This window comes from Aspergillus thermomutatus (assembly GCF_002237265.1).
Source record: "Aspergillus thermomutatus strain HMR AF 39 chromosome Unknown NODE_172, whole genome shotgun sequence".
NCBI classification, from domain to species: Eukaryota; Fungi; Ascomycota; class Eurotiomycetes; order Eurotiales; family Aspergillaceae; genus Aspergillus; species Aspergillus thermomutatus.
This window is the reverse complement of record NW_020798221.1, coordinates 35,910-49,838: the sequence shown is the minus strand read 5'-3', so window position 1 is coordinate 49,838 and position 13,929 is coordinate 35,910. Positions and strand designations below refer to the sequence as shown.

At 49.7% G+C, this 13,929-nt stretch overlaps 4 protein-coding genes across 4 annotated transcripts; 3 read left to right on the top strand and 1 right to left on the bottom strand.

The window, feature by feature from the left end:
* Positions 1-420: 420 nt before the first annotated feature.
* CDV56_105679 (uncharacterized protein) lies at positions 421-867 on the top strand (the record flags this gene model as incomplete). The annotated part of the gene is made up of 2 exons (XM_026759298.1): positions 421-471; positions 544-867. 2 exons carry the CDS (start codon positions 421-423, stop codon positions 865-867), a joined length of 375 nt encoding a protein of 124 aa, XP_026612448.1.
* Positions 868-2,289: 1,422 nt separating this feature from the next.
* CDV56_105435 (NTF2 and RRM domain protein) lies at positions 2,290-4,033 on the top strand (the record flags this gene model as incomplete). Its single annotated transcript, XM_026759054.1, has 3 exons — positions 2,290-2,607; positions 2,677-3,663; positions 3,737-4,033. The coding sequence occupies 3 exons, from the start codon at positions 2,290-2,292 to the stop codon at positions 4,031-4,033; spliced, it is 1,602 nt and encodes a 533-aa protein (XP_026612447.1).
* A 1,841-nt stretch (positions 4,034-5,874) lies between these two features.
* On the top strand, positions 5,875-8,060 carry hsp90 (chaperone Hsp90; the record flags this gene model as incomplete). The annotated part of the gene is made up of 2 exons (XM_026758732.1): positions 5,875-6,135; positions 6,207-8,060. The coding sequence occupies 2 exons, from the start codon at positions 5,875-5,877 to the stop codon at positions 8,058-8,060; spliced, it is 2,115 nt and encodes a 704-aa protein (XP_026612446.1).
* An 866-nt stretch (positions 8,061-8,926) lies between these two features.
* CDV56_104859 (uncharacterized protein) lies at positions 8,927-11,282 on the bottom strand (the record flags this gene model as incomplete). The annotated part of the gene is made up of 3 exons (XM_026758478.1): positions 8,927-9,969; positions 10,024-10,458; positions 10,541-11,282. The coding sequence occupies 3 exons, from the start codon at positions 11,280-11,282 to the stop codon at positions 8,927-8,929; spliced, it is 2,220 nt and encodes a 739-aa protein (XP_026612445.1).
* Positions 11,283-13,929: the final 2,647 nt, after the last annotated feature.

Sequence of the window (13,929 nt, the reverse complement as noted above, 5' to 3'; positions counted from 1 at the left end):
TACAGACTCCCCAAGATTATCGTCGCTCTATCAAGGATTTCCGCCGCGTTCAGCTCTGTTCTCACCGAGCAGCCGCGGATACCTGACTTCTTAGATTATTAGGTATGGGATCCTTACCACTCTGGTTCCGTCAAATCAACCCTCCGTACCAAAGTCTCGTCGTGCCTTTATGAGTTTTTGCTGTCAATAATGATAATCGGTTATTTTTATTTCCTTTTACATCTCTCTTACCCCCACAAGTCATTTCGTCTGTTTACAGTTTACATTGACTGACTCTCTCCGCATTCAAAGCAAATAGCGCGACCTTGCTAAATCTTCAACTGTCGCTCTTCCGAGCGCGAAGCGCAATACGCTAGCTAGCACCCTACTGCCTGAATCAAACAACCCACAACTCAACCCACCGAGAACTATACCATCAAGATGGCCAGACATACCTCATTGGACTCGGAGCGACCTATCATGGGCAAATCAGTAAGTTCAATTACGCTTTTTTTCACGTCTGCGTGTTTTATTACCTCGATACAATCATCTAAACCGGCGCAGAATCGTACGTCCAAGAGATTTTCGACCGTGAGCGGTAGCCCGTCGCTTGCACCATCGGAACAGACTATCGGAAGCCTGCCTAGTGGTGATCCCAGACTGGCCGAGTTCAACCACCTGCGCGACGGCCTCGAGCGTCTAGAGAACAAACCCCTTCTGAAGCAACGCTTCGTCCCTACACCAGAGAAAAGCGACAACCTTAGCAAGCTGGCCCTTGGTGCAAAGGTTGAGCGCGCGCTGGGACGAAGAATGACTGGCCAAGATGCCGTCATGCGGAAGCCTATTCTGGACGAGAAGGTCGCTGCTTCCGAGACCACAGCAGCCTGAGCTCTTTATGCGAGATCCCAGACTTTCTTGTCCTTTTTACCTTCTCTCTCTCTCTCTCTCTCTCTCTCTCTCTCTCTCTCTCTCAGACCTTTTGTATCCAAAGCTTGCTTTCGATATGCCTGCGCTGTACGCTTGGGCCGTCTGTCACCTTCTTCATGACGGAATCTGTAAACGAGTGTGATACCTGTTCTTTGACCATATCATGTCCATCATACCCCCTTCTTTTCGAGTCAGTTGTTTAACGCGTTGTCTGTGGTGTTTGCGATTCTTGATTCGTTGTTAGGCCTCCTGCTGATTCGTCGTTTTCTGCTTTTTTTTGCTCCCAACTTTTTCGCTTCTCTCCTTGTATATCCGTGCCAATGGTTGATGAGTGCGCCTATCTTTGAGACTGTGAATAGAACACAAAGTACTACATATTTTTGAATGGCACTGTAATTATTCCATCTCATCCGCTTTGTTTGATCTTCAATGACAGACCTTCCGCTGTGAACACAACGCTGAATTGCCAATGAGTGAATAAGATCATATCAAGGTAAGATGATAGCTCCTATATGAAACCCATACTGACACTCATAGTGTAGCCTAAAGCATCTGTGAGGCTCATTCAATATTACCATGACTCCATGAGTATCATCAGGCTGATAGAAGCGGAGCGCACATTGGGAAGGCGGTGAAGCAAGCACTGAAACAGACCGGGGGACTTTGGACTTTTTTCCTCTGGCTCTGAGAAGGCGAATTTGCACTCCCCCGACTAAAGCTGGACAAGACAAGCAAAAAAGCACTTCTTCCATCCCGGAGCATCATCATCTTCACCTCCCCCATCCACAACTCATTCTTATTTAGCTTCTCTCTGCAAGAATCTCTTCAATTTCTTTTTTGCCAAATCCTCCCTCAGCAGACTCTTGATTCTCTTCTCCTCTCCCCTCCCCTCCATTGATCTTTCGATCTATCTACCCTTCAAAATTCTTCGTCGCTTGTCCCAATTGACGTCTAATCGCCAACTTGATTGGAAATCGCACAGATTCTTCCTCCGTTCCTCTTCATTTTAACCACAACATACGAACACCTGCAGAGCCCGTCGCAGTACTCTTTTCTTTTTCTTCTTCTTTGAATTTGCATCTGAGCTACTGCATTTATTTTCTTTCCATTTAGCATTGTGGGTATCCATCCTATTCCCTAGCCTTTTCTTAATTTCCATCACGAAATACACTTACTCTGCTTGTTACTAACCCGCAATTCCATAATCAACAGGCGAGCCACGAAGAGGAAAAGTTATCTCATTTTAGATTTTTTCCTCCTTCTCTACTTATCGTCGCCTTCGTCGCATAGAAGCTTTCTGCCATTGTCCATATACTTTTGGCCTCATCTTTGGCCTCCCAAGACCTTTTCTTCAACTCGTCTTCAACTGCAGAATCTTACACAATGGCCGACACGACCCAGCCTCCTATGAACGGCAACTACCCCGCGCAACACGCTTATCCTGACTCCTACAACCACGCCCATGCTGCCATGAACAGTGTGTCCAACTTCCAGCCAGCGCAGTCATCTACTCCCACCAATGCCCCTCCTAATGACCACAAGAACGGAATCTCCAAGGATGAGGTTGGGTGGTACTTCGTTGAGCAGTACTATACCAACATGAGCCGTAGCCCAGAGAAGCTGCACCTCTTCTACTCTCGGCGGTCGCAGCTCGTCTTTGGTACTGAGGCAGAGTCGGTCCCTGTCGCAGTCGGCCAGAAGGTGAGTTCGACGCGCCTCGGACTAGTTGCGCTCCCGGGAGCATTGCTGACTCACTACCCATTCGCTTAGGCAATCAACGAGAAATTCAAGCAGCTCGACTTCCAGGACTGTAAAGTTCGTGTCTTGAACGTTGATTCTCAGGCTTCATTTGACAACATCCTGATTTCCGTCATTGGTGAAATTTCCAACAAATCCGAGCCGTCCCGGAAGTTTGTGCAGACTTTCGTGCTCGCCGAGCAGCCCAACGGCTACTACGTCCTCAACGATATCTTCCGGTACTTGGTCGATGAGGAGGAGGAGGAGGTTGTAAATGAGGAGGCCGCTCCTGCTGAAGCCCCCACCGCTCCCGCGGCCCCTGCTGAGGAGCAGGTCGCCGAGGCTGCTGAGGAACCTGTCACTGCTGAGGCTGCTGCGCCTGAAGTGACCGAAGCCCAGGTTAATACCGAAGCTGCTGCCGCTCAGGTGGACGAGAAACTTGAACACGCCCAGGAGAACGGCGAGCAGGCACAGATCAACGGAGCTGCTGTGGAAGAGCCGGAGGCTCCGCAAGATGCTCCGCAAGATGCTCCTGCCCAGGTCGAGCCTGAAGCTGCGGAGCCGGAAAAGCCCTTAACTCCCAAGCCTAGCCCCGCTGAGCCTGCGCAGAAGGAGGCTCCTGTGCCTGAAAAGGAGACCGCTGCCCCAGCAAAGGCTGCTCCCAAGACCTGGGCCACCATTGCATCCAAATCCGGGGCTTCAGCTCCTGTTGTCCCTGCTATTCCCGTTGCCCCGCCCAAGCCTGCGTCTGCTCCTGCTCCATCTCAGCCTGCTCCTACTCCTGCTCCTGCTCCTGCAGCTGCCGCTGCTGAAAGCACTCCCGAGCAACCGACTTCTACTGACGGTGCTGGCTGGCAGACAGCTGGTCACGATCATAAGAAGGCCCAGTCTCGTACGGCCGAAGAGCAGAACGTCCTTGCGTACATCAAGAATGTCAATGAGAAGGTTGACGCAAGCTTGCTCAAGCAAACTCTCTCTCGTTTCGGAAAGCTCAAGTACTTTGACGTGAGCCGTCAGAAGGTATGTAGACCGTTGAACTCTTAACACTTTGAAGCGGACCTCAAACTGACCTGACTGTTCTCTTTTCGCAAAGAACTGCGCTTTCGTTGAGTTTGCGGAGCCTGCCGGTTACGCAGCTGCCGTTGCTGCAAACCCTCACCAGATCGGATCCGAACAAATCTTCGTTGAAGAACGTCGTCCCCGCGGTAACGCTTTTGGCGGCAATGCCAACTACGGTGCTGGCCGTGGTGGCGCAGGTCGTGGCCGCGGTGACCGTGCTGGCAACCAGGGCCGTGGTGGCTTCCAGCGCGACGGACGTGGCGGCTTTGCTCCCCGCGGCCGTGGAGGAAACGTGAACGGCAAGCCCCGCAACCAGCCTCAGGCCGCCTAAAGGGGTCTGTTCAAGATTCCCTTTTTACGTTCTACGATTCTTAACCCTTCCTCCTGGTCCAAAGCAGCATATCAGGGTTGAAGTGCTACGATGATTCCAGGGCATGTATTACTCACATCTACTCATAATGACATCCATGTGTTACGTGGCCTCCCTCTATCACACTGCATATTAGCGGTTGGAAAAGTTCTTGTGTCATTTCCTCACGGGGAAAACTTTTTTTTTTCCTCTGCTTTCTTTGGTCATTTGATATATGACTTTTTATTTCCTATCACTGTACTGTCATGACCTATTTCACCTCATCCCTTTGCCCTTTGCCTTTTCTAGCATAGCGAGCTCAAGGCCGACACCGTTCTGATTGTTCTCTATTTATTTATCATTCTTCCTAGTTCGAGTGCCCTTTTTTCCAGTTCCATGTTTTGTTGATCACGTCTTTCTGAATTGATGAATTGTAATGGATGGTTTATGGGTGTCTTTATCGTTTCATACGCTTATCCTTTCATTGGGGTTGTAATAGGTGGCGAGCCGGTCCACCAGTGAGGAATGGCTTTTGACCAGAGAACCCATAGCTTTAGAAGTTGAGAGCAGGCCAGGATATGCTCTCTCTACGAGCAGCATTGGTCGGATGTGTAATAATAATAATGGATATTTCACCATTGAAAAGTCAACGCTCAGATACAGAGTTGACCAGATACACGGGCAAATGCTCACTCGTTGATTAGAAAAAGGTAAGATCTGCTGCACAGGAACAGGAGAATACTAATCAGATCACTCATTTTGGATCATGGTCAAATGTCTCTTCCTTGTGGTCCAGGCTGGATATATCAGTTAGCTGTACAGAAGAGTTAGACCAGTTATCCCATGTGCTCTGCATGTTCTCTCAGGTTGATCTGACAGGTCAGGTGAATAGGCAACTTGCCCGGGCAAACCTCTAGTCCAAGCAACAGCATCCCCATGAGTCCTTCCTACACGAAGCAGAATCTTGAAAGGGTTCTCCAGGTGGCGAGCTCTGTTATTCAAAGGATATAGTGCCGGTGATGACAGTATTATTATCAAGAGCTCGGATCCATCTGAAAACATCCATGTGTACAGGGCAGCCTGTCTTAAGACTTGGAGAAGCGGTATAGAAATGCAGCTTTGTGATTGGGTCCGCGAGTAGACAGTGGAGCGGAACGTTCTAGATTACTGGCCTGAGGCAGTCAGGCGAGTCAGATATAGAATCAGAATTCAGAGACATGGTCAGCGGATGGGGGAAATTCGAAGATGAACCAAGAGAAAGCCAAGAGTGAGATGAAATGGGGAACCGGATGAAGCTTCTAGATCCCCAGATGAAATCCAGCAGTAAGAGAATAATCTCCAGCTCGTCAGAAGGCGCTGGAACCTTGATGGAAGTTCGACCCAGTGGAACAACGGAGAGCATGGAAGTTGCTGGATTGCCGTAGAAACGCCGCATCGAAATTTTGTCTCCCTCAGCCCAGAGAACATTAAGTCGGCCATCCCCCCATCAGCTATTTTTCTTCTCTCTTCACATTGTATCTTGTCTTCATTTTCAATCTCGATCTCTCCACTCTCAAACCTATTTCCTCTCTCCCCTTTGACTCCTTCACTCCATCTCTCTGCGAACTTTTTACTTACCTCTCTACCTACCGCTTTTTCACGAATCTACCTACCTACCTTTTATGTAAGTCTTCTCAAGTTGCCCCTCAGTCAGTTTGGACAGTTTCTGCCCCAACTGCCTCAGATAATCAGAGGTTGAGATTATTCTCGGGCGGCCTAGCTAACAAACAGTCAATACATCAGAATCTATATTTTCCATATCTTTCTCTGCCTCGCCCGCCATCATGTCTTCCGAAACCTTTGAATTCCAGGCTGAGATCTCTCAGCTTCTCTCGCTGATCATCAACACTGTCTACTCCAACAAGGAGATTTTCCTGCGGGAAATCATCTCTAACGCCTCTGATGCCCTCGACAAGATCCGCTACCAGTCCCTGTCGGACCCTACCAAGCTCGACACGGGCAAGGACCTCCGCATCGACATCATCCCCGACAAGGAGAACAAGACCCTCACCATTCGTGATACCGGTATTGGTATGACCAAGGCTGTAAGTTCACGCCGGCATTCTCAACTGCAGATTCGTGGTTCAAGTAATCAAAATGACTGACATGCTTGTAGGATTTGATCAACAACCTTGGTACCATTGCTCGTTCTGGCACTAAGCAGTTCATGGAGGCTCTCTCCGCCGGTGCTGATATCTCCATGATCGGTCAGTTCGGTGTCGGTTTCTACTCTGCTTATCTCGTTGCCGACCGCGTCACCGTTGTCTCCAAGAACAATGATGATGAGCAGTACATCTGGGAGTCTGCCGCTGGTGGTACCTTCACTCTCTCCCAGGATACCGAGGGCGAGCAGCTCGGCCGTGGTACCAAGATCATTCTGCACCTGAAGGATGAGCAGACCGACTACCTCAACGAGAGCCGTATCAAGGAGGTTGTCCGCAAGCACTCCGAGTTCATCTCCTACCCTATCTACCTTCACGTCCTGAAGGAGACTGAGAAGGAGGTCCCTGACGAGGAGGCTGAGGAGGCCAAGGAGGAAGAGGGTGACGAGAAGAAGCCCAAGATCGAGGAGGTCGACGAGGAGGAGGAGAAGAAGAAGGAGAAGAAGACCAAGACTATCAAGGAGAGCAAGATCGAGGAGGAGGAGCTCAACAAGACCAAGCCCATCTGGACTCGCAACCCTGCCGACATCACCCAGGAGGAGTATGCCGCCTTCTACAAGTCCCTTTCCAACGACTGGGAGGATCACCTCGCTGTCAAGCACTTCTCGGTCGAGGGTCAGCTCGAATTCCGTGCTATCCTCTACGTTCCCAAGCGTGCTCCTTTCGACCTCTTCGAGACCAAGAAGACCAAGAACAACATCAAGCTCTACGTCCGCCGTGTCTTCATCACTGATGACGCCACCGACCTCATCCCCGAGTGGCTGGGCTTCATCAAGGGTGTTGTCGACTCTGAGGATCTGCCTCTCAACCTGTCTCGTGAGACACTCCAGCAGAACAAGATTATGAAGGTCATTAAGAAGAACATCGTCAAGAAGACTCTTGAGCTCTTCAACGAGATCGCCGAGGATCGCGAGCAGTTTGACAAGTTCTACTCTGCTTTCAGCAAGAACATCAAGCTCGGTATCCACGAAGATGCTCAGAACCGTCAGACCCTTGCCAAGCTGCTCCGCTACCAGTCTACCAAGTCTGGTGACGAGTCCACCTCCCTCGCTGACTACGTCACCCGCATGCCTGAGCACCAGAAGCAGATCTACTACATCACCGGCGAGTCTATCAAGGCTGTTGCCAAGTCTCCCTTCCTTGACAGCCTCAAGCAGAAGAACTTTGAGGTTCTGTTCCTGGTTGACCCCATCGACGAGTACGCCTTCACTCAGCTGAAGGAGTTCGATGGCAAGAAGCTGGTCGACATCACCAAGGACTTCGAGCTCGAGGAGACCGAAGAGGAGAAGGCTGAGCGCGAGAAGGAGGAGAAGGAGTACGAGAGTCTCGCTAAGAGCCTCAAGAACATCCTTGGCGACAAGGTTGAGAAGGTCGTTGTGTCCCACAAGCTCGTCGGCTCTCCCTGCGCTATCCGTACCGGCCAGTTCGGTTGGTCCGCGAACATGGAGCGTATCATGAAGGCTCAGGCTCTGCGTGACACCTCCATGAGCTCTTACATGTCCTCTAAGAAGACTTTCGAGATCTCTCCCAAGTCCTCTATCATCAAGGAGCTGAAGAAGAAGGTTGAGGCCGACGGTGAGAACGACCGCACTGTCAAGTCCATCACCCAGCTGCTCTTCGAGACCTCCCTCCTTGTTTCCGGCTTCACCATCGAGGAGCCTGCCAGCTTCGCTGAGCGTATCCACAAGCTCGTGTCTCTTGGTCTGAACATTGATGAGGAGGCCGAAACCGCCGAGGAGAAGGCCGCTGAGGAGGCTGCCCCTGCCGAGGCCGCCACTGGCGAGAGCGCCATGGAGGAGGTTGACTAGACGGTTGCTCTCTTCTGAAAGAAATGTAATATTTGACGACCTTTTCAAACCTGTTCCAGCGGTATTTGCATCAGGACTAATCACTGAACGATATTGCTTTCTTCGATTGATGGGAACGGCAGGAGATGTTATATCCTGAATGAACATGTGATTCACCACAAATGGCGTTCTGAGCGTTTTTCTCTTTACTCAAGTTACTTCGACTTTGAATTTTGTTCTTAATGTTTCTTCTTCTGAAGATCGTGAGAGCGTTTTCAGTCAGGTAGACTTTTAGTTCATCGGAATAAAAGCTTTATTCTCGTTCACTTTCATCCATAGTCATTTATTTCTGTAGATGTAGAACTGCTCCGTATCGCCAATCAACCAGCAGAAGTTCTTGGATTTTACCTCAATCAATGGCATGGTATTTCCCTACTCTCTACGAAGAACGAGCTAGCCTCAAGGATAGCATACATGTAGGACTGCCCATAAGAACAGGATGCCTCGATGGTACTTCTTCCGGAGTAGATGAGAGGATATGTGGCACCATAGATCACAAAGGATATGAATCAAAGACCGACAAGGTGAGGAGGTGTTAGAAGAATGGCGACCCAAGACAGCAGATGATCTGAAACGCCCTAGACACCACCAAAGACCGGGATTTGCTTCCCATACATCCGTATATATGTAATTGAACAGAGATGCCAAAGAAAAAGAGATTGATTCACGAACGCCAGCAATCATCAACAAAGGATACGAAAACAGAATCTGATGCTGAAATATGGAAAAGGAAATGAATAGCATGCATGGTTCGATCGTCTTTTGGATCGTTGCCGTCGATCAGATCGTTTCGACATCATGAAGGACTGGATGTCCCCCTTCTAGCTTTAGTTGCAGGTGCCGCACCAGTCACAGCGCCATTCAGACAGACTGCGTGGGGATAATCCCCAGGCTTTCGCGAGCCAGAGGGCAAGCCCTCCCACTACGCCGAGGCTACCCACGATCTGGACAATCGCCCACCCTCGTTGTTTGAGGTCGTCGGACCACCAGACAATACCCAGGGGGTCATGCGGACTTATACTGGTGATTCGATATTCCATCTTTTTCCCGTCTTGAGTCTGGACGAACAGCCGACCGCCTGCATTCTCCGTAGGAAGGCGAAGCCCACAAAATCCGGGGGTTTTTGTAATCGGCACCAACGAACCATCTACAACACACTCCCCGAGTCTTTCGGTGAGCCAGACGGCACGCTCTCCTCTGCTCAAGGCCGCATATCTTTCTCGCTCATTTTGAAGGCTTCGCTGCAAATCTGAGGCCCACTTGGCCAACTGTACGCGGGCCATCTTCTCCTCACGTTGTGTATAATCCGATATTCGGGCCATGGCATAGCTGGGAAAGCGTCCGCTAGGCGGAGAATTGATCCCCTCAGGATAACCAGAAGAGAGGACTGAGAAGGTTGATTTGGATACAGTACTCTGGCCATCAAAAGGATTGGTGCTGTGCTGTGAGATCTCCCATTGTTGTCCTTGGTCATGGTGTCTGTGAACAAGCTTCTTAGCGGCGGAATGCCGGATCCAAGCCATATTGCCGAGGTCGAACAACTTTTGGACAAGTAGCGAGAGTTCAGAGGGTGCCAGAGGCTGAACATAATCCGGGCTCATCAATGTGCTAGCGTCCATGACGTCTTCATCGTCTACTTTTGCGGATGAGACGGCGAATGGTGAGTGACTTGAGAATCCATCTGCCTCGGTGGAGGTTGCATCTCCAAAAAGGAAGGGTTTTATGGAAGCCATCTGGGCTTTGGCGTGAAAGGACGATTTGAGAGTGGCAATTTGGTTGGGAGTCAGTAGGTCTGACTTGGATATGACGGGGATAACATTTGTCCAGTCGCAGAGCTTCCGGATGCACGCAATATCCGCCGCAAGTGTATCTGAAAGGTCAGCGCGATCGCATCCACGGAAGTAACCTGTTGCAGACCACTTACTCTCCGAGATCAGGTAGAGGGCAGCGTCTACTTGTGCCCCGCCGTTGCCAGCGAGTAGATTTTCGAAATCAGTGTTGGAGGAATTCACGGCCGTCGTGGCACGTAGGAGCTGTTGCTGTATGTGATGAATAATAGCATCAGTTTGTCCGACTCTACTCAAGCTGTTGGCCGGAGTATCCACGAAGCATAGATTTCGTTCAAGAACAATATCGCCACTACTCTTTCTCCTCCGCAGAACGCGGGAATCCTCCAGATCTGACCACCAGGGAGGGTAGGGTTTGGTGCTAGCGTAAATTTCCGAGATCACCGCTGGTGCGGTTGGGGGCTGCGCGCGAGATGATAGGTTTGAAGGAGATAGAGAGGGAAAGGGGTCAACATGCACGATATCTTCACAAGCTTGTACAATAGACTTGATCAGGGAGGTTTTCCCGGAACCTACTCGTACGTCAGAGTCAGAGATAAACTCAGCCAATACCCTGGACCTCGATTTTCCTGCTCCGAGGAGAGTTCCACTTACCGCAAGCGCCAGCTACGAGCACTTTGAAGCGGCCCATAGTCTTTCCTCGATCTGTGAATGGTCTCCGACTAGGCATCCTGATGCTAGGCATGATCAACTGGGATGTACTGTCGAAACCAGGCGAATTCGGCCCTTCGCGAGCATCATTGCCCTCATCCTCGGAGCCCACCGCCTGACTGCTGAGATCATCTGTGATGGAAATGTCGTCGAGATGCTTCATGGATTGATTAGAGACGGATTTCGGACTGCTGGGGAGAGACGAAGGTTCGTCGGGGTTAAGCGGGGTTAGCGGACGAGATGAAGCACGATCTGACGGCGGCTGCAAAGAGACCTCAGTTCGAAGGGTGTCAAACTGCCTGATGGTGGATCTGCGACGGCCCAGCGGTGGTGCCTCCACGCTATTCTCATCCTCATGAGCGTCAGCATGGATGTCAAGATTGACATCGGGGCGTAGATCCGCTACAGCTGAGCCGGAAGAGAGACCATCGCCAACGGATCGATCGACTATGTTCTGAGGGGAGGATATGGTGGCCCCTTGAACAGAGTCCTCAAGGCTCTGAATACCGTACATACTCTCCTTTGAGACATCGGAATCATCGAGCGACAGCTCATCCGAGTGCTGCGTATGGCTGCGGGCCAGGAAAAAGGTCGCGGGGGCGGTACTGCGGGGATCAGTCCACGGCTGTTCGATGGAGGATTTGCGGGATCGAGGCACGGAGACCTCAGGCACAGGAGGTCTCATGATTAGTGAAGCGTTGGTGAGTATACCGGCAACGAGACTTGTTCCCCTTGAAGGGGGTGATGGAACATGGTATGGGGGCTGTGCTGCTACTGAGGAGAGGGGGATGCTGCAAGAAGATGAACCTATTTGCAAGGTGGTGGATTGTTGTAATACTTTAGGTACGTAGTAGTAGTAGTAAGAGATAAGGTAAAACCTAAGCTAAGGGAGGAAGCGGTAAGGAGTGAGGTATGCAGCTCCTTCCCTGAGGTGGTGCAGAAGAGGTTTACCTACCTGAATGATCATTGTGTCATGTCATGTCATGTCATGTTATGATCACAGCCCAACAGTTACCCCGCAATTGGCTGGAGTAACGTCGTAAGTCCATATCATTGATGGTTGTGTAATCCACGTGACTCGTCGACCTATGACAGCATGTAGTATTACTTATCTAGCGACGGATCATAGAAATGGTGATCAAGATATTCTTAGCATTGGCATCTTGCATGAGGATCAGCTACACCGTTGTAGTTAGTGGGTCTGAGTCTATCACCCCAAGGTAGCCTAGGCCGCTTTTTTCTCACAGAATTCGGGCAAATAATTATATGATGAATCAATGATAGGGACTGCGAGGTATCAAAGGTACCTAGTCTAGAACCTAAGGTAACCAACATACAATACTGCGTAGGTCATCCGATAGTGGGGAAACTGGCCTACTCTGTGGTCCGTACACACGTAAGGTAAGGTACTGATGGAAGAGAGTACCTAAGGTAAGCTGTAACTTATCCGTGCCTTCGTTTTTACCCACCCCGCTTCCCGGTGTGGGTGCACCACACCGTAACCACCAACCACACCGTAACCACCAATTTTCGATATTTTGACTTCTTGAAGCTATTCCAACCACACAACATGCCAAAATCTTCTAAAATTGATGAATCCTCCCTCGTTAAGGCCTGCAAAGCCGCTCAGGCCTAAGAAAACCCAAATATCACCAAGATTGCGCTTGAATATGGCGTTCCTTACGCGACCCTACGTGATCGCGTCAAAAAGGGCTCACAACCTCGTACGGCTCGGAAACTGGTTAATAAAGTTCTTGAGGGGTATCAGGAGGAAGCCTTACACCTCTGGTTAGTCAGTATGCGTGATGTAAACATGCCAGTGACTCCTAAAATACTAGAGGCGTGGGCAAATCAACTTATACACACTGATAAGCCTGACCAACAGGTTAGCAAGATGTAGGCATATTGCTTTGAGAAATGTCTTCCAGCAGATCTAAAACTAGGTCCGGTGAAGCAAAAGATAAAGGAATCAAGGTGTATCCAGGCCGAAGATGCAGGGTTGCTAGCACACTGGTATAATCTACTTGTGAACATAGTTAAAGATACATAAGAAGGCACCACCACCACCTACACAGGAGAGTGAGATATCAATTGAGGCAGCGAGGGTAGCAGAAGAGAATGGTAAGGTTTTTTTCTTTGATAGCCAGCCAATGCGTTGAGAATAGCTTCAAATATTGAAAATTGGTGGTTACGGTGTGGTGCACCCACACTGGGAAGCGGGGTGGGTAAACGAAGGCACGGATATAAGTCTACCTAGGTATTATTTGTGTAGAAGCGCATTTGGAGTGGATTGGCTGGGATAAGCGATGTCATTCTGAACATCGATTCAAATTGATCGTTTCACCTCAGACGCCCCAAGAGACCAATCAGGCTTTGGATGTCTGATTCTCAGAAGCGATCTAGATACATAGCTACTACCTTAGTACTCCGTAGATTAGGTAAGTAGTCCGGTCACTCTCAGTGGGTACTACTAGATCTTTACTGGTCCAGTGGCTAGATAGCATAGACTGAAAAGTGCCCCGATAGTGTGATTTTGTCGAGTCGTGATGTTCCCTGGTTATTCCGAGGAACACCAAGACGAAAGAATCCAAGTTGCCCTGCCCCGATTCACCTTGACATGGAGATAGGACTAACATGATCAAGTGCATGGACATCCTCCAGGTATGTTGGATAATAATAATTAGTATTATTATTGGGCTTAGTACTCAAGTGGTAAGGTAGCCTGGTAGGCTTGCACAGGCCACCTTGAGGGAACCTCGAGAGTCGAGAATAATCCACAAGCGCACCTGCCGCTTTTAAAATCAGGCGGAGAAAAAAAAAGGTGGGGCCATGCTTGTTTAGGCAAGGCTGTTCCCTGATAAGGTCTAGTCCCAGAGGAGATATCAACACCGTTAAACACGAGAGCAAAGATCTGGACCCATGGATCATGGATGTCCTGGTCTTTCGGGGATACAGAGGCAACTTGACAGATAACTCTGGTGATATGTATCTAGTCAAGAAGTTTAACAAGTGATAGGCACCTTGATACCCTGTGAAGTATGGAGATATAAAAAATGTGCCAGTGCTCCCGTGATATTTCGGGGGGGGGGGGTGGTGGGGGAACCATCTACCTGGGTAAAGTACTCGGGTTTGCCCCTCTTCAAAGCCCGCCGAAAAGACGCCGATCGGGAAGGCACAAAACCTTTGGAAGTTACAGAGGAGACATGATTATTACATGAAGAATCTATCATTCTGCAAGTCCCATGGGTCATGTCAGTCGAATCTTCCTCAGGGTATACCTTCCAGGTTATGATAATCCCCTTCTTATCCTAATTCTGAATTCGTCTGGTCAT